The sequence below is a fragment of the Onychostoma macrolepis genome, chromosome 22 (assembly GCF_012432095.1).
Source record: "Onychostoma macrolepis isolate SWU-2019 chromosome 22, ASM1243209v1, whole genome shotgun sequence".
NCBI classification, from domain to species: domain Eukaryota; kingdom Metazoa; phylum Chordata; class Actinopteri; order Cypriniformes; family Cyprinidae; genus Onychostoma; species Onychostoma macrolepis.
In genome coordinates this window covers 614,872-638,477 of record NC_081176.1, presented here as the reverse complement: position 1 = coordinate 638,477, position 23,606 = coordinate 614,872, and the positions used below count along the sequence as shown (strand labels likewise).

Sequence of the window (23,606 nt, the reverse complement as noted above, 5' to 3'; positions counted from 1 at the left end):
TTATCTATTGTTTAATAATAAAAAATAATCTGAGCACATCAACTATCATATGTAAGATTAAATAAAATTAAATCTGTCCATTACGGGGTAGCTTAGTTACCAATATTTTATTTCTTCAGCACCAAATAAAAATTACTTCACACAATGTATGGTTTATAAAATATGACGTTTATTCACAGATATTAAAAAAAATAATAAAGAATTACTTGACTTAAAGTAGGATATCAGTACATTCATTCCTTACCGCTAGTGTACAGTTTGTACAGCGGGACACTCCTCTTTTGATCCATAAACAAAAAAATTTATCGCTTAACATCATGTTCTCTTCAGTTAGGCATGTCAAATCCCTCCGAAATCATATTTACTGTCATAACTATATTAATTTTAAGTAATCATTCAATAAACAGATCGATAATCGAGCGAGTACGAGTAAACAAGTAAAATGAAATGACCGTTAATTTTTAAATTACGCGGGCGCCCGGCTCTCTTCAGATGAAAGCGCGTCATGGAGCAGCGCGTGGCCGCGTGCGGATCAGAGGCTCGCACGTAGTATATGAAGATGAAACAAACGAAGTTATGATTTCTGTTATCACTCCCTGCTTAATCCTGGCTTAATATTGTAAATTAAAACTTGTTTTAATTGATATAATTTCTGTATTTTAATAAATGCTGCATTGAACGAATTTCAGGGCTCTGTACAGGTCATTACACAAAAAACATCTGAAACGTTTTCATTGGAAAGATAGTTTTACAGGGTTATAAAAATAACATAAAACTAACCATTGATCTCTATAAGTTTTTTTTTTTTTAAGTTATTTTAAAAATAACCACCCTGCAACGTTCTGGGAACGTTATTTTATGGTTGCAAAAAAATAACCTAAAACTAACCATTAGGGAACGTTCTCCCTAAGTTATTTTCAGGTTATTTTAAAAATAACCTCCCTGCAACGTTTTGGGAACGTTATTTTATGGTTACAAAAAAAAACCTAAAAATAACGTTTCCCTAACGTTAGTATTTGGTTCCCAAAAAAATAACCAAACGGGAACCAAAAACTAACGTTAGGGGAACGTTCTGTGTTTGCTGGGTACCAGCTCCTACCCTATGAACCTCGAGCCCTGGGACGCCCATGTTGCTTAGAACAAAGCGATAGAGTAAAATATTTTCCCTGCGCTGCGCTGGGACAGCTCGCGGGTGATTCCCATTTACATCATGAAGCAGAGGTTCAAACTCCTGTCAAACACCACTGGCCACGAGCTTTGGGCTCTGCTATCACAGAGCATATTTATTTATATAGCATATTTTATTATAGATGAACTAGAAACAATGTTTAAAGTTTTATTTTGAAACATAAGTCAATAACAATTGGCTGAAGCCAGAGCCAATGGTGAAAGTCTTTGCGTGAGGAAACCCCGCCCCATTTTGGAGGTTCTGCCCACTTTTGGAGTTCACGACCCATTTTGGAGATCTCCCCAATAGCGTCTGTCTGCGGACTGCAAGAGAGGGGCGTAACTGCAAGGAGGCGTAACTTGATGAAAGGGGCGTAACTTGAAGTTGTCCAAATCACACAGAACCACGCGAGATGTCAAAACGAGATGTTATTGGCAAGATGGCCGCTTGTATAGAGACAAGGTGAGAATATTTTTCCCCCCCGAAATAACCGTTTAAATTGAAGTGTGTTAGTCATTGTTTATGGAGTTAATCATCTTTTAAAACTAAGGTGTAAGCAATATATAATTCAAAAGGTGTAAAGACGCTATCCCCCGGTTTCACACACAAGGCTAGTCAAGAGTAGTCCCAGACTAAAATGCATGTCTGGACTGTTTTAACTGAAAGCAACTTGAACTGACTGATCTTAAAATAATTGTTTTGTCTCAAGATGCACATCAGTAGTGTTTTTATCCAAGGCTCGTTTATAAAAGCTACTCAAATGTCCTAATTGAACTATGACCTAATCCTGGCTTAATCTAAACCCTGTCTGTGACCTTCATAATATAGCATATTTGTGATTTTGCTGTAAAAACACGTTTTATGATGCATAACTAACAGGAGAGCTCCATTAAGTACACCAGTGGGGATTTCTTTAAGACTGCAAGGGAAGCTCGGCTTCCCCTATAATGTAAAAAAATTAATGGTCATATATGTACTATTGTGTTAACATTTTATTGACTAAAAATGTGTTAGAACATGTTCATCTCGAAGACGAGTTCGTTCAGAATCAGCTACATACAGCAGGTCGGACTCGATTTCCTTCTCATTCCCGTAGCGTCAGTGTATTTCTCCGCTGAAGCCGAGCGTCCATTGACATCAATGGAGCTGCTTTGAACAGTTTTTTTCAGTGCCTCGAAACTAGACGGTCATTGGATAAATGCTGCGATTATGTCCCGCCCCCGGACGCTCAGCGTCTCTGGGGGTGAATGGAGGAGTGGCCTGGACTCTGGGCTTCTGCGTGATGATTGGACGGTCTGTCGAAAGACTGTGTCTCCTTTTGATTGACAGCGATTTTGTTCTATAAAAAGTCGCTGACACTGAAGCTATTCGAGCTCAATCCCATAGCGGCTTTGCACTTGGTTCTTATCAATCATTATATATATTGTTTTATTCATTTATAATGTTATGTTTTAATATACATGCTGCTAACTCGGAAATTTCAAGATATGCGAGCAAAAAACGCTCCTGACACTTAAGCAATACGACACGAGCAAGAGTGCGGTTTTTGTTTCGTTTCTGTGTTTGATCCAAATCCGCGTTGATTTGGGAGAATCACTGATTCACTGAGCCATTCATAAAAACAGTCATTTGATTCGCTCCTGAAGGATTCAGCCATTTTGAAAGAATCGTTTGAATGACTCAGTGATTCAATCACGAACGTCTGCCACCTGCTGGCCGTTTTTAAGTTTCCCGTCTAAAAGTAGGCATATTACATTATTTTCCAACATATTTCTATATTCAGAATTTAGTATTTAAAACATTAATCTCATAACATTATTTATGCAATTATAAATACAGTCTAAATGTCACTTCATGCAGCTTCTGTGCAGTGCTAAGGTGAGTTTTGTTTAGATCATTTCATGGATAACAATAGCTAGTCATTCATTCACATTAATTAAGTATTCAGAGAATAATATTGTCTGTTTTCACTTACATCTATTTATTTATTAAATTTTGATTCATTTTGTAGAATTGAATTATAAATTAAGCTGGCTATCGTAAGACATTTTTATGGTATCGTGACAACCCTATTATACACCACATTCCTTGTTTCAGTTTAACCTAATTCCCACATTTCCTCCGTCGAGTTTAATATCTTTTTTTTCAGATTGTTTGTTCATTCATTCATTCATACAGTAGGCTAGGCTAGCGTCACTGGAAAAGACGCCTAGTTGGTACGACAGGGTCACAGAGCATTTTCTTGAAAAGTAACGTAGGGCAGGATTTACGTATAAATAAATGGACAATTTTTATGATGTAGGCCGAAAATGAGCTTCCCCTCTTTGAAAGACCAGCAGCCGCCACTGAAGTACACATACGTCTCAGAAGTGGATTTACATAAACCACATCTTAAAGATGATTACTAAATGTCTATTTAACATCTGGCAGGATTATCTTTGATAAGTATTGCAGATGAGCACATCTAATAGACATGAAACAGATCTGAGTGAGAGATGTATGTGTTGTTATGTAGAGTTCACTGTTGTCAACACTGCTTTAGATGAATGTAAGTCATGTAAACAAACAAATCTACATAAAGTAACTGAACATAAGTTATCTATTTTATTTATCCATTAGTAATATTGATAATTTAAGGAACATTTGTGTTGGATAAAAAGGGAGTTACATCAGCAACTACCTCAACATGTAAATGCAGTATTGAGCAGATAAAGCACAGAGGTGACTGAATCTTGTCTGGATGTTACAGGGACAGATGAGACACACGTGTGTTTATCCGGTGAAGAGTGACTGATGAAGGAATGCTGCCATCAAAGCCTCTCAGTGAGTACACTACTGAAATGAAGAATTAAATGAGGTGAGATTTATTTTAATTATTGTAATTTCAAACAACTATTACAGCACTTTTCTTATTCTTGATTCCTGTGCCTTTGCTGCAGATCTTCATTTGTGAAAAAAAGGGAAAACCTCAAACAAAAGGATAAAGTAAGATCATTTTGTTACTGTGCTGTTAAAATGACTGCTTTTGTATTATGTTTGGGCGTTTTTTGTATGATCTGAAATGTCTGCAGACTGCTGTGAGCAGTGAGGGTGGAGAGTCCACAGCAGCATCCTGGAAATGGTCCAGTGCTCCATCACTCTGCCTGACCTTACTGCCTCATCTGGACTGGATGCTGCTGTGGTCTCTTCATCCTCAGTGAACTCAGAGCCAGCGAGAACATCTAGAGAAAGACCAAAAGACATTGAGGATGTGATATTGGTCAAGTTTGTTCTGCTGGTCTCTGTTCATACAATGAAGGCTGACTTTCAGAAGCTTCAAAAGCATCATCAAAAATAGTCATGAAACTTTTATCCAAAGTGATTTACAGTGCTCTTATTACAGGGACCTACAGTCCCCTGGATCAACCTGGAGAAAAGAGCCTTGCTGAAGGACACACCAGTGGTGATGAACCAGCAACCTTCTGCTCACCAGTTCAGTGGTTTAGCCAACTACAAAATTAATAAAGCTACAACAAAAAAAAAATGCATGTAATTGTAAACATTAAATGAAATTTGGCAAGAAATGGAAAGCTGACAACATGAATTGTAAATGTTTAACTCTTGTTTAAATGTTTTACAGGTAGTCGTGCTCATGGAGAGACACAGTGGCAGCCAGATTGTTCTGTACATGTTCTCCTGCTCTTGTCTCAAGGTTGTGTGGTTCAGGGGGCATCATCATGGTCTTCCTCATCCTCTGGGTCAACGATGTCACCATTGAGAAGAGCAAGATTGTGAAGCACAGCGCAGCTGCAGAACTGACACATCTGTGTTGAGATGGCAGTAGGATGTGGGCTCACCATCTGTAAATACATGATTGTTAGAACAATAAGTTTGAATGAAGCTTTGTTTCATCTGTTGTTGACTTGTATATTGTATGTATTTATTGTGATGCTTCCTTTTATTCATTCTTTTACTCATTTATTCATGTTTCTTATTGTTGTCATTAAATAAAATATATTTTATTAATACATGAATTATTTCATGTTTTTGCTGTTGTTGTTTTCTAGATGTTTTGAACAGTATTCATCACGTTTCAGATTTCGCTGAGAGGTGATGACGTCACCAGGCGCGGATTGGCTTCTCGAGGTGCAGCTCTACAGGCTTTATTCACACAAACCTAAAATACTGTTCACACATTACTTAAGCCACAATTTACAGCGTCGTTTCTGTATTTGATTATTTGTAACCAGATTTGTGTGTTTTCTGGTGCTTGTTGACTGAAATAAACATGCAGCAAGGCAATTAACCAGCACGTTAAGATACGTGCAACTTTTTTGTTCAAAATTGACAAAATGTATATTATGAACGAGTACATAATGAATCCAAAAACGCGTTTTGTTTTATTGTGAATCACTACAGTATATGTTCGGTGAGATGCTTTTTTCTTTTTTCCATCAAACCTTAAAACGCCAAAAGAAACTTTTTTTAAACTTATTTATTTGTTCTTTATTCGTGGGCGATTTTTTTTCATGTTCTTCTAATGTTTGTTTTCTGTACATTCGTGTGTATGATTGTTTCAGTGTTTGGAGCCAAAAACTAAAGGATGAATCTGTGAGGGAAATTAATTACATGCTGGTGCGTTCTTCCTTATTTGACATTTATGTTTGTCAAATAAAAAATAGTTTTAGTTACTTAACGTTTTTAAATTATAGCCTATATTTGAAAAGGATTGCAAGCAGAAATTGTAAAGATGAGTGTGTCAGTCGTGTCAGTGTGAGAAGTATGTTTTTCTCAATAGAGCTCTGTATTGCTAATGGAAAGCACTCAGACTCAGAATAAAGTGAGTTGATCTGCTGCTGATCCTGAATGGCTTGTTTAATGAGTGTTTATAATCTGAAGCTCATCAATAATAATAGAGCTGCTGAAAATCCTCTAGGCTATATTTGTTAATAGCTCCTGTTTTCACCTCATCCATTATGCAGATCTCCTGTAAATTGCCAGTTAAAGTTAATTTAATTCTTATCGTCAAACTTAAACTATGCAGTTACTATTATGATATCTACAAGACACAAATGTCGTAACAGCATTTATTTCATCATTAGTCTGTGTTAGACTTTGTTTAATATAAACCAACACAAAACTAAAAACCAATGAACAACAAATCAAACTCAAATTGAAGTAATTATGAAAACACTGATTTTTATTGGTTACATAACTGTACTTCTATTTATTCTTTTTTTTTCTTAACATTTTAATATTTGTAAATATTAAATGTGAAGATCTTAGAGACAAAACAGAAATGCATGTGTAAATTTGTATAAAAATTCAGATACTTTACTATAAATACCAGATAAACATAAATGCTTAATATGTGAATCAGTAGAAAAAAAAATAAAAAACTCACAAACTTTGGCAGATCTGCTCCTCCTTCAGTGAAGCTCCTCCCACAACATTCACACCTTCAGTGAAGCTCCTCCCACAACACTCACACCTTCAGTGAAGCTCCTCCCACTGCAGTTCAGCAATAAATGCTGGAATATTCCCATCAGTCTACAAGTGAAGACAGGCATCAGAGCATCAGGAAGAAGTGAAATCTGCAGAGACAGAGTTTATTGAAGAACAGAGAGAACATGAGAGATCCAGAACCCTGCAGAATGAAACACACTGAAGAACAAACAGGTTGGTGTTTATTCTTGATCCTTCATCAGTGAGACTGGAAATCATTTAAAGTTATCAGCAGTTCATCAGATTTAGTGTCTCTGATCTAGTGTCCTAAACTCTAGGAGTTGTAAAAAATGAAAAAAAAAAAAAAGTCAAATAAATAATATAGGGGATACTTTCTATCTCAGGGTACAAAATAGGGACTGAAACTCAAACGTTCAAATGATGTCACTTCCTGGGTGTTGCCATAAAAAATGCTTTAATTTTAAAAAGGAAGAAAATGAATGGAAATTGTGTTTAGTGAAAAATATTTGCCAGTTAATTAGTTTACAACAGTAAAATAGTTAATTACGTAATAATATTGTAGTATATAATATTAATGTTAATATTATTTTTATAATATAATATATTAAAATTGAGTTGATCAAACATTAAATAGTTATCACTACAGAAACATCGCATTAGTGTCTGTATTTGTAAAAATGTGTCAAAATGATCATAATTTTGTGTAGTCGTTGTCTGCTTTCACTTCACATTTCTCTAATTTATTTATTTATTTTTTTAATGATTTATTTATATTGTAACCTTTTTAACTTTAATTTCAGGTCTAATGGAGGAGAAAAATATAATGTCAAAACTGGAGCAAAAACTCGCTCACAGACTGAAAGTATTTCTTCACTGAAAAGAGACAAGAAAAGTTTCACCTGCACTCAGTGTGGAAAGAGTTTCACAAACAAACACAATCTCACAATTCACATGAGGATCCACACTGGAGAGAAACCATTCACATGTGATCAGTGTGAGAAGAGATTCACACAATCATCAAAGCTTAAGGAGCACATGAGCATCCACACTAGAGAGAAAGTGCACCCATGTGATCAATGTGGAAAAACATTTTTGTGGGCTTCAGGCTTGAATAGACACCTGAAAGTTCATTCAAAGGAGAAACCACATTCATGTTCTTTATGTGGAAAGAGTTTTTCACTACTGGAGAAATTAAAACTACATCAGAAGATACACACTGGTGTGAGAGATCATATGTGCTTTGAGTGTGAGAAGACTTTTATTACAGCTGATCAATTAAAACAGTACCAGAGGATCCACACTGGAGAGAAACCTTACAAGTGTTCACACTGTGACAAGAGATTCAATCATTCAGGACACTTGAAATCACACGAGAGGATTCACACTGGAGAGAAACCGTATCACTGCACTGCATGCGGGAAGACTTTCACTCATTCGTCTTCTCTACGCAGTCATAAAATAAAAAAATCACATTAAGTAGTTTAGCTTAGCAAGTGTTACATCACATGCTTCATCTAAATTTGTCACAGTGAATAAAGTTCATCTTCAAGACCAGCAGTTTCAACTGATTCAGATCAACTCAAAGTGAAGTTCCTCCCCTAAAAACAATATATTTTTATAAGATATAAATTAAGATGTTCTGCCATACGTTTGCATCTTATCCATCTTCATTTTTCATTCTATTTCACGTAATTTTAAAATACACGTTTCATAGTTTGTTTAATCAACATTTTACAGGGTCATTTCTGAATAGTTTTTATCGGTTTCAGTGCTATGTGTGTGTGCCTGCTAAGTGCTAATGCTTATAAAGAAGGTTTTGTCTTGTTTCTCTTCACATACAAAACGGTAACAGTATTTGCAAGTATATTTAGATTAATATGGACAAATCAGAAAGTCTGAGAAGGATCGTCATCAGTGTCTTTATATTAGTGGTATTTTTTCTGTATCATTTGAAAAATAATTGTAATACTTTTCAATAGAGGACTTAAATAGGCTTTCAGCATAAATTCTGACTCAATCAGTTTCTATCAGCAAACACTCAGAATAAAGTGAGATGGTCTGCTGCTGAAAATCCTCTTTATTTCATGTCAATAGATCCTGTTTTCACCTCATTCATTATGCTGATGACCTCAGATCTGTTAATTGCCACATTAAGCTCATTTTATTGCTGTCAACACTTAAGCAAACAACACAATCAGTTATTGTGGCATTACAAGATATAGATAATCAGGGACGGATCTAGAAAATTTATTTTGGTGGCAACACCAAAGCAAGCCACCATGCATAGTTTTTGGGGATTTATTGTCTGACGTGCACAAATTTTTTTGTCTGAGTTGTGTTCACAAATATTGCCTTACCATTAAGTAATCATCTATACTGTTTAAAATTAAAAATAAATAACATTTCAATATCCATCATGGCACCAAGTCAATACACAATATAAAAAAAAAACTTCAACAGGTTATAAATGTTTCTGAGCTTGTATCATTAAAGAAGACATGCGGTTCTATTAATATTACATAGGCTACTTACACTCTTAAATAAAGGTGCTTCAAAAGGTTCTTCAAGCGATGCCACAGAAGAACCATTTTTGGTTCCACAAAGAACCATCTCTTCCTTAACTTTTTATAATCTGAAGAACCTTCACAAAGAACCTTTTGTGAAACAGAAAGGTTCTTCAGATGTTAAAGGTTCTTTATGGAACCATTTAGACAAAAAGATTATTCTATGGCATCGTGAAGCACCTCTATTTTTAAGAGTGTAGATGGTATAAATCACTTTTTAGTGCAAGTTTAAGACTAGCGCTTTTGAATTTCCAAACATTAGAAAGAAATACAATAATATCAAAGCATTGAAACTGGATCAGTTTTTAAAACAATGTTTGATTTTCTGTTATTACCAGAGGTGGGAATGTCTGTAATCACTCAGAACACACTATCAATAGTCTAGCAACACCCCAGCAACTGCATAGCGAGAGCCTAGCAACCAACTAGCAACACTTTAGCAAACATCTAGAACAGGGGTGCCCAACACTGTTCCTGGAGATCGTCTCAGGTTACCCATGTAACCATGGTTCCCTGAGAAGGGGAACGAGACACTGCGTCCCCTAGAGGACACTTTGGGGAACGCCCTCAGCGGGACCGGTGTCTGAAGTGCATGTGGAACATGACAATGAACTTGACATTGGCCTATGACGTTACTGGTGCGACCATGAGTATAAAAGGGCACCTGTAGAGCACGTCATCAGCTTCTTGTCTGAAGGAGACGTGCACAAGAATGCCTGAAGCATGGCAAGGGGACGCAGTGTCTCGTTCCCCTTCTCAGGGAACCATGGTTACATGGGTAACCTGAGACGTTCCCTATCGAATGGGAATTCGCACTGCGTCCCCTAGAGGACACTTTGGGGAACGAATACCCACGCTGCCATGCTGAAGGAACGAGTGCCTTATCAGCAGGCACAAGCCAGGAACTCTAAGAAGTTCTCATCCCCAGAAATACACCAGCAACAGCCAACACACTGTAAGGGTCAGAGTTGAAGCGGGTCAGCTTCTCTATCCATGACCCTAAGTGAAATGAGAGGGCCTCATTGCACAACAGTGCTAAGAATTGGGAACGCGAGAGGCGATACTACCCCTCTTCCTACCCGTAGTAACTCGAAGGTTACAGCAGGAGTGGGACGCGAGTCGCGGAATAGCCCACCATCTCTGAATACCTCTTAAATCAGTGCGTATCGCACGGTAAATACAAGAAGTGGGAACGCGAGAAGCGATACTGCCCATCTACTTTAATCCATATAATATCATGAGGATTAGAGCCGAGGAAGTAGGACGCGAGCCGCGGAATAGCCCACCATCTCTGAATATCTCTCAAATCAGTGCGTATCGCACGGTAAATACAAGAAGTGGGAACGCGAGAAGCGATACTGCCCATCTACTTTAATCCATATAATATCATGAGGATTAGAGCCGAGGAAGTAGGACGCGAGCAGCGGAATAGCCCACCATCTCTGAATATCTCTCAAATCAGTGCGTATCGCACGGTAAATACAAGAAGTGGGAACGCGAGAAGCGATACTGCCCATCTACTTTAAATCATATAATATTGTGAGGATTAGAGCCCAACTTTCTAAACCCCTAACACAATTCGTATAACAAAGAGAATGATAACTGAGGAAGAGGGAGGCGATTCGCGGAAAGCCTACGTTCCTCAGCACATCTCATAACCTAACACCGATACATCGGGAAACCGCCGTTGTACTGGGAAAACTACGAATTGAAATTAGGGACTGATTCCTACTACAGGATGAAATAAAGTAAAGAAGAAAATAAGAATTCAACTAAGGCTAGGACTAAGGGGCTTATTAACAAAGGTTTGCTTTTTTAACAGTAAATAAACACAGCCCTGGACTCAAGGCTTCGAATTGCCTTTCTTGGCATCGATAACATCCCTGAGGTCCTGTCTCTGCCATACGCAAGGTTGCTGCCTAGTGCCCTGACCCCTCGGGGCGGTGCTCTTGCAGCTACGCTCGCCTTCTGACTTTGCCGCCAGCTGGGCCCGGTGGCTGGCTCAGCTTCAGGTGGTTGCCCGGACGGACGCCGCTTACGGCGAGGGATGTAGTGCTCAACGCCGCTGACAACGCCGCCTCCCTGAACTTACGAACCACTGTCTCGACAGCAGCTCCGAAAAGCCCGGCAGGCGAAACCGGGGCATCAAGGAGAAAAGACCTGTCCTTCTCCTTTAGCCCCGACAGGTTAAGCCACAAATGCCTCTCCGTGACAACGAGCGCCGCAAGGGAGCGGCCGATGGCGCGAGCCGCTTGCTTGGTCGCACGGAGGGCAGGTCACATGAGCGGAGCTCCTCGATTTCAACAGGAGCCACACCCCGCCGCATCAGCGTCCCTTAGCAGATCCGCCTGGTAAGCCTGCAATACCGAAATAGTATGCAGGGTACCGCCTGCCTGCCCAGCCGCGCGTATGCCTTGCCGGCGAGCCTGGGCGTAAACTGGCACGGCGAAGGCAAAGTAGGAGCCCTCCACGAAGATGCCAGGGAGCAGCCAGATAACCCGCAAGGGACTCCTCCATCCGAGGCATCTTCGTGTACCCGCTGTCTTCCAACCCCTTTACATTAGCATAGTTGGACTTGCTAGGGGAAAGACGCGGGCAGAAAAGTTCCTCCATGACCTCAGCAGCTCGCTGTGAAGCTCAGGGAGGAACGGAAGGCTCGGGGCGGGCGTTTATGACCCGCTAGGAAGCGCTCATCCAACCGGCTAGTAGACTCGCGTTCCTGCACCTCCGCTGACCAGTCCAGGGTTAACCTGGCAGTTCTTGTGGTCATGGCGTCCAGGAGTTCCCCATACGCGGGTGACGAGGAGGAGGCGGTTTGTGATGTTGCGTCCGCCTCGACTCCTGTCACGTCTATCTCCTCGAGCTGGACCGGCCGAGTAACATGCTCTCTGCGGATCGGAAGAAACCGAGGCGGGCTTCCAGATTCGGTTCGAGAGCAACAGAGCTGGCGACCGAGATTGGGATAGAGAGACCCGTCCCAAGCTCATCGGCCAGATCTAACTGCGAGCCCCATGAGTGCAGGCGGCGCTCCGCCTCGGCAGCAGTGGGTCCAGCACCACGAGGCGCAGGCGGCAGCTTCCGTCCTCTGTAAACAGAGCCAGCGGGGCGCAGCTGCCTCACTGTGAAACGATCACAGTGAGCACAGCCGGCCCCTCAAGAGCCGACCGTGCATGCTGCACCCCTAGGCACACTACACAAAGCTCATGTGAGTCGCTAGGAGTGATGTACCTTCCGCACGGTGGGACACATCTCTTAAAACTGTGCTCACTCATCGCTTTTCTTTCTCTTTTTTAAGTTCTGCTTCACACAAGCACACACAAACAAACGGCTCCTTCAGACAAGAAGCTGATGACGTGCTCTACAGGTGCCCTTTTATACTCATGGTCGCACCAGTAACACGTCATAGGCCAATGTCAAGTTCATTGTCATGTTCCACATGCACTTCAGACACCGGTCCCGCTGAGGGCGTTCCCCAAAGTGTCCTCTAGGGGACGCAGTGCGAGTTCCCATTCGATAGGGAACTACCTTCCTGCAGAGTTCAGTTCCAACCCTGATCAAACACACCTGTCTGTAATTATCAAGTGCTCCTTCAGATCCTAATTAGATGGTTCAGTTGTGTTTGATCAGGGTTGGAGCTAAACTCTGCAGGAAGGTAGATCTCCAGGAACAGGGTTGGGCACCCCTGATCTAGAACATCTAACTGACCAAACTATTTATGTTTCTTAAACAAGACTTTAAGACAAGCCAGCATAAATTTGTCTTTCAAACTTTTCAATCTAGTTATTACAGGTATTCTTAAATGCTTACACACAATTCAAATACACATTATCATTATTACTTCTTTATTTCAGACCATTTGGTCCATATCACAATAAAAATAAAATACACAAAAGAAGAAAATTACATACCAACATACATTACACATACAACAATCACTTAAAAAAGATACAAACTTGAATTCAAGTGCTTCCAGAACAAGGAAAAATACTTTGTATCACTTAATGTGGGATCATTTAAGGCTATTATAATTGTATTTCTTGAATCACTTAATCGACACATGAAACTATAAATATAATTCCTTAAAACAGCATGCAAAGTAGGAACATCACTAGATACAAACAACTGGCTTGCACTCATCCACCTTGGGAACTTAAGCAGGATTCTTAATGCATCATTAAATGCCACCTGAAGCTTTTTCAGATATTTTATCTTGGTCACCTAAATAGACCCACAGATGAATTTCCTGCCCAGTGAACACTCATGAGATCAATAACACTTAACAAAAAACTCTTATTAAGATGCAGGAATTGTTGTTGCAGCTCAATGTCTATTACAGTAACATAAATTAAATTACAGATAATAATAATAATTCAGGAATGAACATTTGGGAACAGATCATTTTCATTTTACTACTGTAAAGTAATCTTGCAGTAGATGAAAAACACTAGAATAGCTCAAATACCAAATAATTGTAAATTAACTTGGTATGCACCACAATACAGTACAGTACAAAATAAAATAAAAAAAATAAAAAAAAAGTAAATTCAGCATCCTCTGCACATTTGGTCAAATTGTATTACAGTACTATAGCAGTTTCCTGGTCTCCTGACACAAGACTATATCTCTAGGCAGTCATTTTTCAGTTCTGCAAATATGCAGTGCATAAAAAATGGTTACAAATAAAATTTGACAGTCACACGTTTTTGAGAAATGTGCCTTTGTTAATTAATGATTTGGGAAAATGGGCCAACTAAAATCAGTTATATTATGTTAACAATCGAGAAAGCTGCAATACAAGATTCTTACCTAATTCTGCTATTAGTTTTCGTGATCGGCATCTTCTTGTTGATTTCATGTTATTGTTTCGTCCAATATGGCAGAAAGGCCTCTATATCCATGATGAAAGTGGAGCGAGCGGTCGGAGAATCGGATCACCGAACAATTACGGGATGAATCTCAGACATATCTGGACCGGATTAGATTTCTCAGATGACTTCTGAATAAACCGAGAAGCAGTATTTAAATGTAAAAACAATTTGTTAGTGAATGGGCTGCGCTTTGTGTTTTTGACTCAAAAAGAATCGGTTCATAAGAGTCATTTGTTAATGAAGCCGACACTGGGCGCGCTGGTGCTGCGTGCGCGTGCAACCATCGCAACCACAGTCTATGCAGTGCTAGATGGGACCCTGACCTGCGAATGTGGTATAGGGAAGAGTCTCAAATTTATGAATAATAATAATAATTATTATTATTATTATTGTTGTTTGTTTTGTCCCCCACACACTCTTTTTACATGTTCGTATGCCATTTTTAAGGATAATAGCTAACATGACTGCACAACAGCAGCGTACTGTAGGTGGCGCTATAGATTTAGATTGTTATGCGCCAAAAAGAAAAACTAAAGAAGGAGGAGACTATTTTCATTCTACATTCAGTCAGCGCGCGTTTGTTGTGTCTTCTGAGGTGAGTTGATCAGTTCAGATATTTCGCTTATTTACACAGATATGGGACATCTCACTCCGTTTGTTTAATCAACATCATACGAGGTTATTTCTAAATAGTTTCCCTCGGATAAAACACTTTATGCGCCTCTTCTGGCGTCTACAGACTGATTTAGTTGAAAGGAACATTACTGTAAACTAAAGTCATGCAGACATGAACGATTTCGTGTATTTTTTATTTATTTATTTTTTCAAAGCTGCTGTGTTAAATTTTTAGAGTGATAATGTTAGTGTTATTGAATGTTGGAAGGTTTTATGATCGTTTGCTTCTCTTTGCATGCAAACCAGTAAGATGTTAATTAGATTAATTAGATTATAATATGGACAAATTAAAGTGGTTGATAAAGATGGGCATCATTAGTGTCTGTCTTTATTGTAATGATGTTTTTCTGTATCAAAGTTGAGACATATTAGTAGCCTATTTATCTTGCAATAGAGCACTTTTATAGACTTTCTGCAGACATGCACTTGCACCCTCAGTCACCTGCGCTTCCACAAGAGACTTCACTTGCAATCTTTTTTATTATTTAAATTGAATCACTCTTGCACCTGATTTTATCAGCATAAGTGTAAAAAATCAACTCAATCCGAGCAGCTGAGTCCTTCTTCAAGAATCGGCTAAAAACACATCTCGTCCATCTTTATTTGACCCTCTAACTCTATCACTCTCTATTATAATTCTATTCTTTAAAAAAAAAAAAAACTAACAGTAGCTTTTCTAATCTTTTTGTATTCTATCTGTTTTCTTTTTATTTATTATATAATTAAAAAAAAATAAAAACCTTGCTACCTGTACTGTGTTAAGCTGAGACTTGTTATAGCACTTGTATATCATTGCTCTTTTGTTGATTTTGATTGCTTCCATTGTCCTCATTTGTAAGTTGCTTTGGATAAAAGCGTCTGCTAAATGACTAAATGTAAATGTAAAAAATCCTAAATATTTTACACTTCCCATTAGTGTTGTCATGGTACCAAAAGTTCTGTTTTCAGTACAAATACCAGTGAAAATCCACGGTTCTCTACCAATTTCAGTACCAAAGCAAAAAACAAGCTAATTAAAAACACACTATTTTTATGAATAAAGTTATACAAAAATAAAATTTACAATAATCAATGTCATTCTTTATACTTATGTAAAATTGTGTTTCAAGTTTTTCCACAAGTAATAAAAGTATGAAAAAAGTAAACATGTTTCACCAATTTGATAGATTAAGGTCAATTGGTGGTCTATTTGTACTTTGCAAATTTGTAAAATTATATTTCCATGTTTATTTCATTTTTTTTCTTACATTTTATTTATTTTATTTTATTTTATTTTCTTACCCCCAATCTTTATATGCCTTTAAATTAATAAGAGGTAATATAAATGTAAGAATTAAAATATAGAGATGAAATTCTTAGAAAGTAAAAAGAGATATAAGTTGTGAATTAGTATAAAACACAGTGTTTAATTAACTTGATAGTTACTTCATTAGGTGGATAGATTGGTGAACATTAATATTTAAAATGGTTAAATTATTACACAAATAATGTGTAATAACTTATTTATCTTTAATTTGGCCAGATCTGCTCCTCCTCCAGTGAAGCTCCTCCCACTGCAGTTCAGCAATAAATGCTGAAATATTCCCATCAGTCTACAAGTGAAGACGAGCATCAGAGCATCAGGAAGAAGTGAAATCTGCAGAGACAGAGTTTATTGAAGGACAGAGAGAACATGAGAGATCCAGAACCCTGCAGAATGAAACACACTGAAGAACAAACAGGTTGGTGTTTATTCTTCATCCTTCATCAGTGAGGCTGAAGAACATTTAAAGTTATCAGCAGTTCATCAGATTTAGTGTTTATAGCAGGAAAATACTCTAGGAGTTGTAAAAAGAAAAAAAAAAGAAAAAAAGTCCAATAAATAATATAGGAAAGACTTTCTATCTCAGGGTACAAAATATGTGCTGCGTCCCAATGTGCCTACTTATACTACGCCCTTAAAGTATGTACTCTTTTGGTGAAGAAAAAGTACACACTTTTGAGTGTGTAGTAGAAGAGTAGGCAAGATTTGGGACATACTATCACGTCACACAACTGCGTCTTTAACGGACCGCTCTGTCACATCTGTTACACGCACCCTGTCACTGTAAACTGGCCTGTCAATCATCTTGTCACAGTTAACATCCTCCACATTTCATTTCATACCATATTGGAGAGAAAAAGTAGCTCGTTGATCTTCCAGTCTGTTCTCTTTCATGGCGAGAACTCTGCTCATATTTTCTGCATAATGATGCATTTAAAAGTTAATGACCAAATGGATGTTTATAAAAGTTCACATGGCTGTTGCAGATGAAATATAACACGGATAACAATAAATAAATAGTTTTTACCAGTTTAAATGTTGATTATTAGTAACTCTCAGACCCCTTTTTGTAAACCTCTCTACATAACGGTCGATCGCGCGCATCCGCCACGTTTGTAGTTTTTCTAACATTTTTTTATTCGTGTTTGTAGTTCTGGACCGAATCCTTCGCCAAAGCGCAATGGATTGTGGGCAATTTTAGCCATTAGAGTGTGCACGGATCCACACTTCAAAAATCTCTTACATACTCTTTTCAACATACTATGCTTTGGGACACACTTATTGTAATCTCACATACTATTTAGGATGGATTGTATGAACATTGGGACGCAGGGATGGACTAAAACTCAAATGTTCAAATGATGTCACTTTCTGGGTGTTGCCATAAAAATGCTTTATCTTTAAAAGGAAGAAATGGAATGGAAATTGTGTTGAGTGAAGAATACTTGCCAGTTAATTAGTTTATAATGGAAAAATAGTTAAATACATAATAATATTTTAGTATATTTATATTAATGTTAATATTATGTTTATAATATAATATTATAATTGTGGATTTGATTAAGCATCAAATAGTTCTTGCTACAGAAACATTGGATTAGTGTCTGTATTATTTTAATATAGATAACTGTACCTTATTTTGTAAAAATTTGGCCAGATCTGCTCCTCCTCCAGTGAAGCTCCTCCCACTGCAGTTCAGCAATAAATGCTGAAATATTCCCATCAGTCTACAAGTGAAGACGAGCATCAGAGCATCAGGAAGAAGTGAAATCTGCAGAGACAGAGTTTATTGAAGGACAGAGAGAACATGAGAGATCCAGAACCCTGCAGAATGAAACACACTGAAGAACAAACAGGTTGGTGTTTATTCTTCATCCTTCATCAGTGAGGCTGAAGAACATTTAAAGTTATCAGCAGTTCATCAGATTTAGTGTTTATAGCAGGAAAATACTCTAGGAGTTGTAAAAAAAGAAAAAAAAAAAGAAAAAAAAGTCCAATAAATAATATAGGAAAGACTTTCTATCTCAGGGTACAAAATATGTGCTGCGTCCCAATGTGCCTACTTATACTACGCCCTTAAAGTATGTACTCTTTTGGTGAAGAAAAAGTACACACTTTTGAGTGTGTAGTAGAAGAGTAGGCAAGATTTGGGACATACTATCACGTCACACAACTGCGTCTTTAACGGACCGCTCTGTCACATCTGTTACACGCACCCTGTCACTGTAAACTGGCCTGTCAATCATCTTGTCACAGTTAACATCCTCCACATTTCATTTCATACCATATTGGAGAGAAAAAAAGTAGCTCGTTGATCTTCCAGTCTGTTCTCTTTCATGGCGAGAACTCTGCTCATATTTTCTGCATAATGATGCATTTAAAAGTTAATGACCAAATGGATGTTTATAAAAGTTCACATGGCTGTTGCAGATGAAATATAACACGGATAACAATAAATAAATAGTTTTTACCAGTTTAAATGTTGATTATTAGTAACTCTCAGACCCCTTTTTGTAAACCTCTCTACATAACGGTCGATCGCGCGCATCCGCCACGTTTGTAGTTTTTCTAACATTTTTTTATTCGTGTTTGTAGTTCTGGACCGAATCCTTCGCCAAAGCGCAATGGATTGTGGGCAATTTTAGCCATTAGAGTGTGCACGGATCCACACTTCAAAAATCTCTTACATACTCTTTTCAACATACTATGCTTTGGGACACACTTATTGTAATCTCACATACTATTTAGGATGGATTGTATGAACATTGGGACGCAGGGATGGACTAAAACTCAAATGTTCAAATGATGTCACTTTCTGGGTGTTGCCATAAAAAAATGCTTTATCTTTAAAAAGGAAGAAATGGAATGGAAATTGTGTTGAGTGAAGAATACTTGCCAGTTAATTAGTTTATAATGGAAAAATAGTTAAATACATAATAATATTTTAGTATATTTATATTAATGTTAATATTATGTTTATAATATAATATTATAATTGTGGATTTGATTAAGCATCAAATAGTTCTTGCTACAGAAACATTGGATTAGTGTCTGTATTATTTTAATATAGATAACTGTACCTTATTTTGTAAAAATGTGTCAATGATCATAATTTTGTGTAGCCGTTGTCTGCTTTTAGTTCACATTTCTCTGATTTATTAATTAATTAATTTTTTTTAACCTTAAATTTCAGATCTAATGGAGAAACCACATGTCAAAACTGGAGAAAAAACTCACTCACAGACTGAAAGAGTTTCTTTACGTCAAGAAAAGGTTCACCTGCACTCAGTGTGGAAAGAGTTTCACAAACAAACAGAATCTCAAGAGACACATGAGGATCCACACTGGAGAGAAACCGTTCACATGTGATCAGTGCGGGAAGAATTTCACACAATCATCAACCTTTAAGGAGCACATGAACATCCACACTGGAGAGAAACTGCATGAATGTGATCAATGTGGAAAAACTTTTTCATGGGCTTCAAACCTGAAGGAGCACCTGAGAGTTCATTCGAAGGAGAAACCACATTCATGTTCTTTCTGTGGAAAGAGTTTTTCACATCTGCAGAGTTTAAAACTACATCAGAAGATACACACTGGTGTGAGAGATCATATGTGCTTTGAGTGTGAGAAGACTTTTATTACAGCTTCACATTTGATACGGCACCAGAGGATCCACACTGGAGAGAAACCTTACAAGTGTTCACACTGCGACAAGAGATTCAGTCGGTCAGGAGACCTGAAAGCACATGAGAGGATCCACACTGGAGAGAAACCGTATCACTGCACTGCATGCGGGAAGAGTTTCGCTCATTCTTCTTCTCTACGCATGCATAAAATAAACAATCACAATAAGTAGTTTATCTTCAGGTCCACTGCTTTCAATGCTACACCGCATCTCTTCCATATTAATCTGTCATAAGATCATCATCTAAATTAGTCACAGTGAATAAAGTTCATCTTCAAGACCAGCAGATATCTGTGAGATTCAGATCAGTTCAAAGATGGAGTTCCTCCCCTAAGAACAATATCTAAAATTGTATTATTGTGTACAATTTTTCTTTATTATTCTTTATTTCTAAATTATATTGTTATGCTTCATTACAAGTTTTGTTTTATGTTCAAAATGTTCTTAAATTCATATCTGTAGAAGATTTTTACAGGTTCAAAATGTTCTTCTTCACTAAGCATTCGTGTGTATGATTGTTTCAATGTTTGGAGCCAAAAACTAAAGGATGAATCTGTGAGGGAAATTAATTAGACATGCTGATGCAATTTTAATGTTATTTATCATTCTTTCTTTTTTGACATTTATGTTTGTCAAATAAAAAATAGTTTTAGTTACTTTACGTTTTTAAATAGCCTATAATTGAAAAGGATTGCTAACAAACTGTAAAGATAAGTGTGTCAGTCATGTCAGTGTGAGAAGTGTGTGTTTTCTTCAATAGAGCTCTGTATTGCTAATGGAAAGCACTCAGACTCAGAATAAAGTGAGATGATCTGCTGCTGATCCTGAATGACTTGTTTAATGAGTGTTAACAGTCTGAGGCTCATCAATAATAATAGAGCTGCTGAAAATCCTCTAGGCTATATTTGTTAATAGCTCCTGTTTTCACCTCATATTATGCAGATCTCCTGTAAACTGTCAGTTAAAGTTAATTTCATTCTCATTGTCAGACTTAAACTATGCAGTTACTATTATGATATCTACAAGACACAAATGTCCTAACAGCATTTATTTCATCATTAGTCTGTTAGACTTTAAGTCTGTTGGCAAAAATGTGTGCAACAATTTTATAATCAGTATTTAACAAGGTTATCAGAAGTAGATTATCTATATATCTAGAGTTTTTTTTTTCAAGTTTAATTCTTTTAAATCATCCAAAAAAAATATAAAGTTAGAAGTTAACCCATCAGGACCGGGTGATTTATTTAATTTGAGGTTTTTCACAGCTATATTTGGCACTTTTTTTTAATAAAGAAGAATGATGGAACATTACAAAAATATATTAACAAGTAAATCCAGATACACAAAATATAATAGCAATCTTAAACTGTAGAACAGTGTTTAAGAGGAGAAATTAAATAAAATAAATAAATAACCACATAGGAAAAACTAAATAATTAATAAACATTAAAAAAACACAGAAACAACTAAACAAGAGTACAAATTTTCTTCCTTTATCCTTGGGACATATTCAAAGACTGCAGCGGGGGAGCTATACAGAAAAAAAAATCTCCATGAAATCTAACAATATGTCATTGTTTTGTTATTAATTTGCATTAGAGACTTTTTCAAAGCTTCCATTTCTGATAAAAATAGATTACACTTTGGTATGCATTTCACACATTTCTGTGTATGAATTTAACGACATAATCATTTTAATTTTGTGTGAAAAAGTACAAATAACATATTTTAAAGACAGCATATAATTAACATTTCTTTGCAGAAATAGAAAGGCACTAACATCAGACCAAAATCTAAGACACAAATCACAATTATAAAACAAATGACACAAGTCTTCCTCGTATGTGTTACAGAAACTGCAAGTATTGTCAATGTCCATGAATTCAGAAAGAGCTACTTTACATGGGTAAATTTTGTGATGTATTTTGAAATGCACCTCTTTAACTTTATTCAAAATACAAAATTCGTAAGGATTTGACCAGATCGTTTTCAATTAATCTCAGAAATTTTGCATTCCAAAAGAATTTTCCTCAAGGGGAGATTTTATGTTTTGGTTGAAAAATTTGTCTAATATTTTTATTATTACAAGATGAAGAAAATATTTCAATACCATCAACTTTTAATTCTGGAAATATCCTTTAATTGCTTCCAAAAGAGAGGTGATTATTTATTAGTTGCATCAACCCAGTTGGAATAGCTTTAGCCACTTGTTGAAATTCTTTAAAGTGCCTCTATTATACGATATATAAAGTTATTGTCTATCAAAAAAAAAAGAGTCGACTCTCAATCGCCTAAACGAGTCGTCAGGAATTCAAATCTTATTCTGTTACGGCTGTACGTCACGAAGTAACACATTTGCATAATGTCCACCCATGGCTGTCATTCGCGCTGTACGCGGTAGACCAATCACAAAGGACTGTGCCATTTGACCAATCACAGCAGCGAGTGCTCACGGAAAGGCGGGGTTTAGAGAGACTGATTCTTGAACTGCTTTGCACGAGTCCTTTAGGAATCATTTAGAAATTAGGTAAAATTAAAGCTATTTTTGAGAAAACTAAACTGTTTTTGACCTTGGATGCACGTAAACCTGTTTTAGGAGACTCATAAAACAATATTAGCAACCTAAAAAATGGCATAATAGGGGCACTTTAAAGGGGATGGAAAAGTTGTAAACATGCATAAAGTCTTCATAAGACAGAATGTTTCCACTCTCATAGAACATATCTATAACAAAACACAGTATATATTCCTTTCAAACCACCTATGCAAAAATAATGATATATTCGTAGAAACAGAGCCTAAAATTAACACTCGCCAAGCGCCAAATGCGAGTAAAAATCGTCGTTGGCGAGTATATGTAACAGTGTCAGTCGCCAGTTGGCGGGTAAAACATTTTCTGAAATGTAACAATGCAATGTAGTGGGAACAACGGCCAGTTTTAAAAAGGATTCGCTGTTTCTGACGTAAGTGAATAAAATAATATTTTCCGAAGACAAGATCCTCGTGAAGATAAGCGACAACAGCGAATCAAATAATAGGATACAAACAGGCTGATAAGGTCAGAGCCGTGTGATGGCCCGCTTGTCCCTAGACACGGTTCTAATAACATTTACCTGAGAAGATATTGCTCATTTCGGAAGATTAACTTTTCCCTTCTTTATCCTTCATAACCCGAGAATGTGGCGACACATACCTGGGCTTACGGTGCAGTGAAGTTTGAAAGGTTGCTCGTTCGGCTGTACACAACATGATTGTAAAACACACTTGACTGTTTATTTAAGCAACATTTTAATAGGTAATTTCTGAATTGTTTTGTTTCTGTGTTTGCTGACTAAAACATTTATCACAGCAGGCGACGAGCATGTGAGGGAAAATGTTAAGATCTGAGCAATTTTGTTTTGTATGTTCGTTCGTATGATTATCTTGATGTTTGAGTGATTATGTTGCTGGTAATGGTCTTTATTTTTAAAGGTTTTATAATTTGTCAGTTTCTGGACATACCAAAAGATGTGTTTGTGATCCAGTTACTAGTTCATGCTATGAATCAAACTAAAACAATATGCAACAAATTTCAGTGATATCATTATCATTAGTGTCAGTCTTTATATTACTGATATGTTCTGTATCATTTTATGAGTCGATCATATTATGCTTTAATAGAGCAGTTTTATAGTCTTTCAACAAATATTCGTATGGAAATAATCACTATCCACATACTTGTATAAAAAGTGAGATGATCTGCTGCTGATCCTGAATGGCTTGTTTAATGAGTGTTTATAGTCTGAGGCTCATCAATATTATCAGCTGCTGAAAATCCTCTTTATTTCATGTCAATAGATCCTGTTTTCACCTCATTTATTATGCTGATGACTTCAGATCCGTAAATTGCCACATT

General features: G+C 37.1%; 1 protein-coding gene and 2 long non-coding RNA genes across 4 annotated transcripts; 2 read left to right on the top strand and 1 right to left on the bottom strand.

The window, feature by feature from the left end:
- Window positions 1–1,525: 1,525 nt before the first annotated feature.
- On the top strand, window positions 1,526–5,777 carry LOC131531319 (uncharacterized). Of its 2 annotated transcripts, XR_009268632.1 has the most exons (5): window positions 1,526–1,630; window positions 3,918–4,025; window positions 4,108–4,153; window positions 4,551–4,639; window positions 4,788–4,927. It is a non-coding gene; the product is annotated as an uncharacterized LOC131531319 (long non-coding RNA). The 2 variants fall into 2 exon arrangements; XR_009268633.1 differs by lacking the exon at window positions 1,526–1,630 and adding an exon at window positions 5,245–5,777 and having other exon boundaries at window positions 3,606–4,639; window positions 4,788–5,009.
- LOC131531325 (uncharacterized) lies at window positions 4,871–14,419 on the bottom strand. Its single transcript, XR_009268640.1, has 3 exons — window positions 13,984–14,419; window positions 6,552–6,741; window positions 4,871–5,007 (listed from the first exon to the last, which is right to left on the bottom strand). It is a non-coding gene; the product is annotated as an uncharacterized LOC131531325 (long non-coding RNA).
- Window positions 14,420–17,684: 3,265 nt separating this feature from the next.
- Window positions 17,685–20,690, top strand: LOC131531287 (gastrula zinc finger protein XlCGF49.1-like). The gene is made up of 2 exons (XM_058761971.1): window positions 17,685–17,879; window positions 19,217–20,690. The coding sequence occupies exon 2, from the start codon at window positions 19,235–19,237 to the stop codon at window positions 19,880–19,882; it is 648 nt and encodes a 215-aa protein (XP_058617954.1). The 5' UTR covers window positions 17,685–17,879; window positions 19,217–19,234; the 3' UTR covers window positions 19,883–20,690.
- The last annotated feature ends 2,916 nt before the right edge of the window (window positions 20,691–23,606 follow it).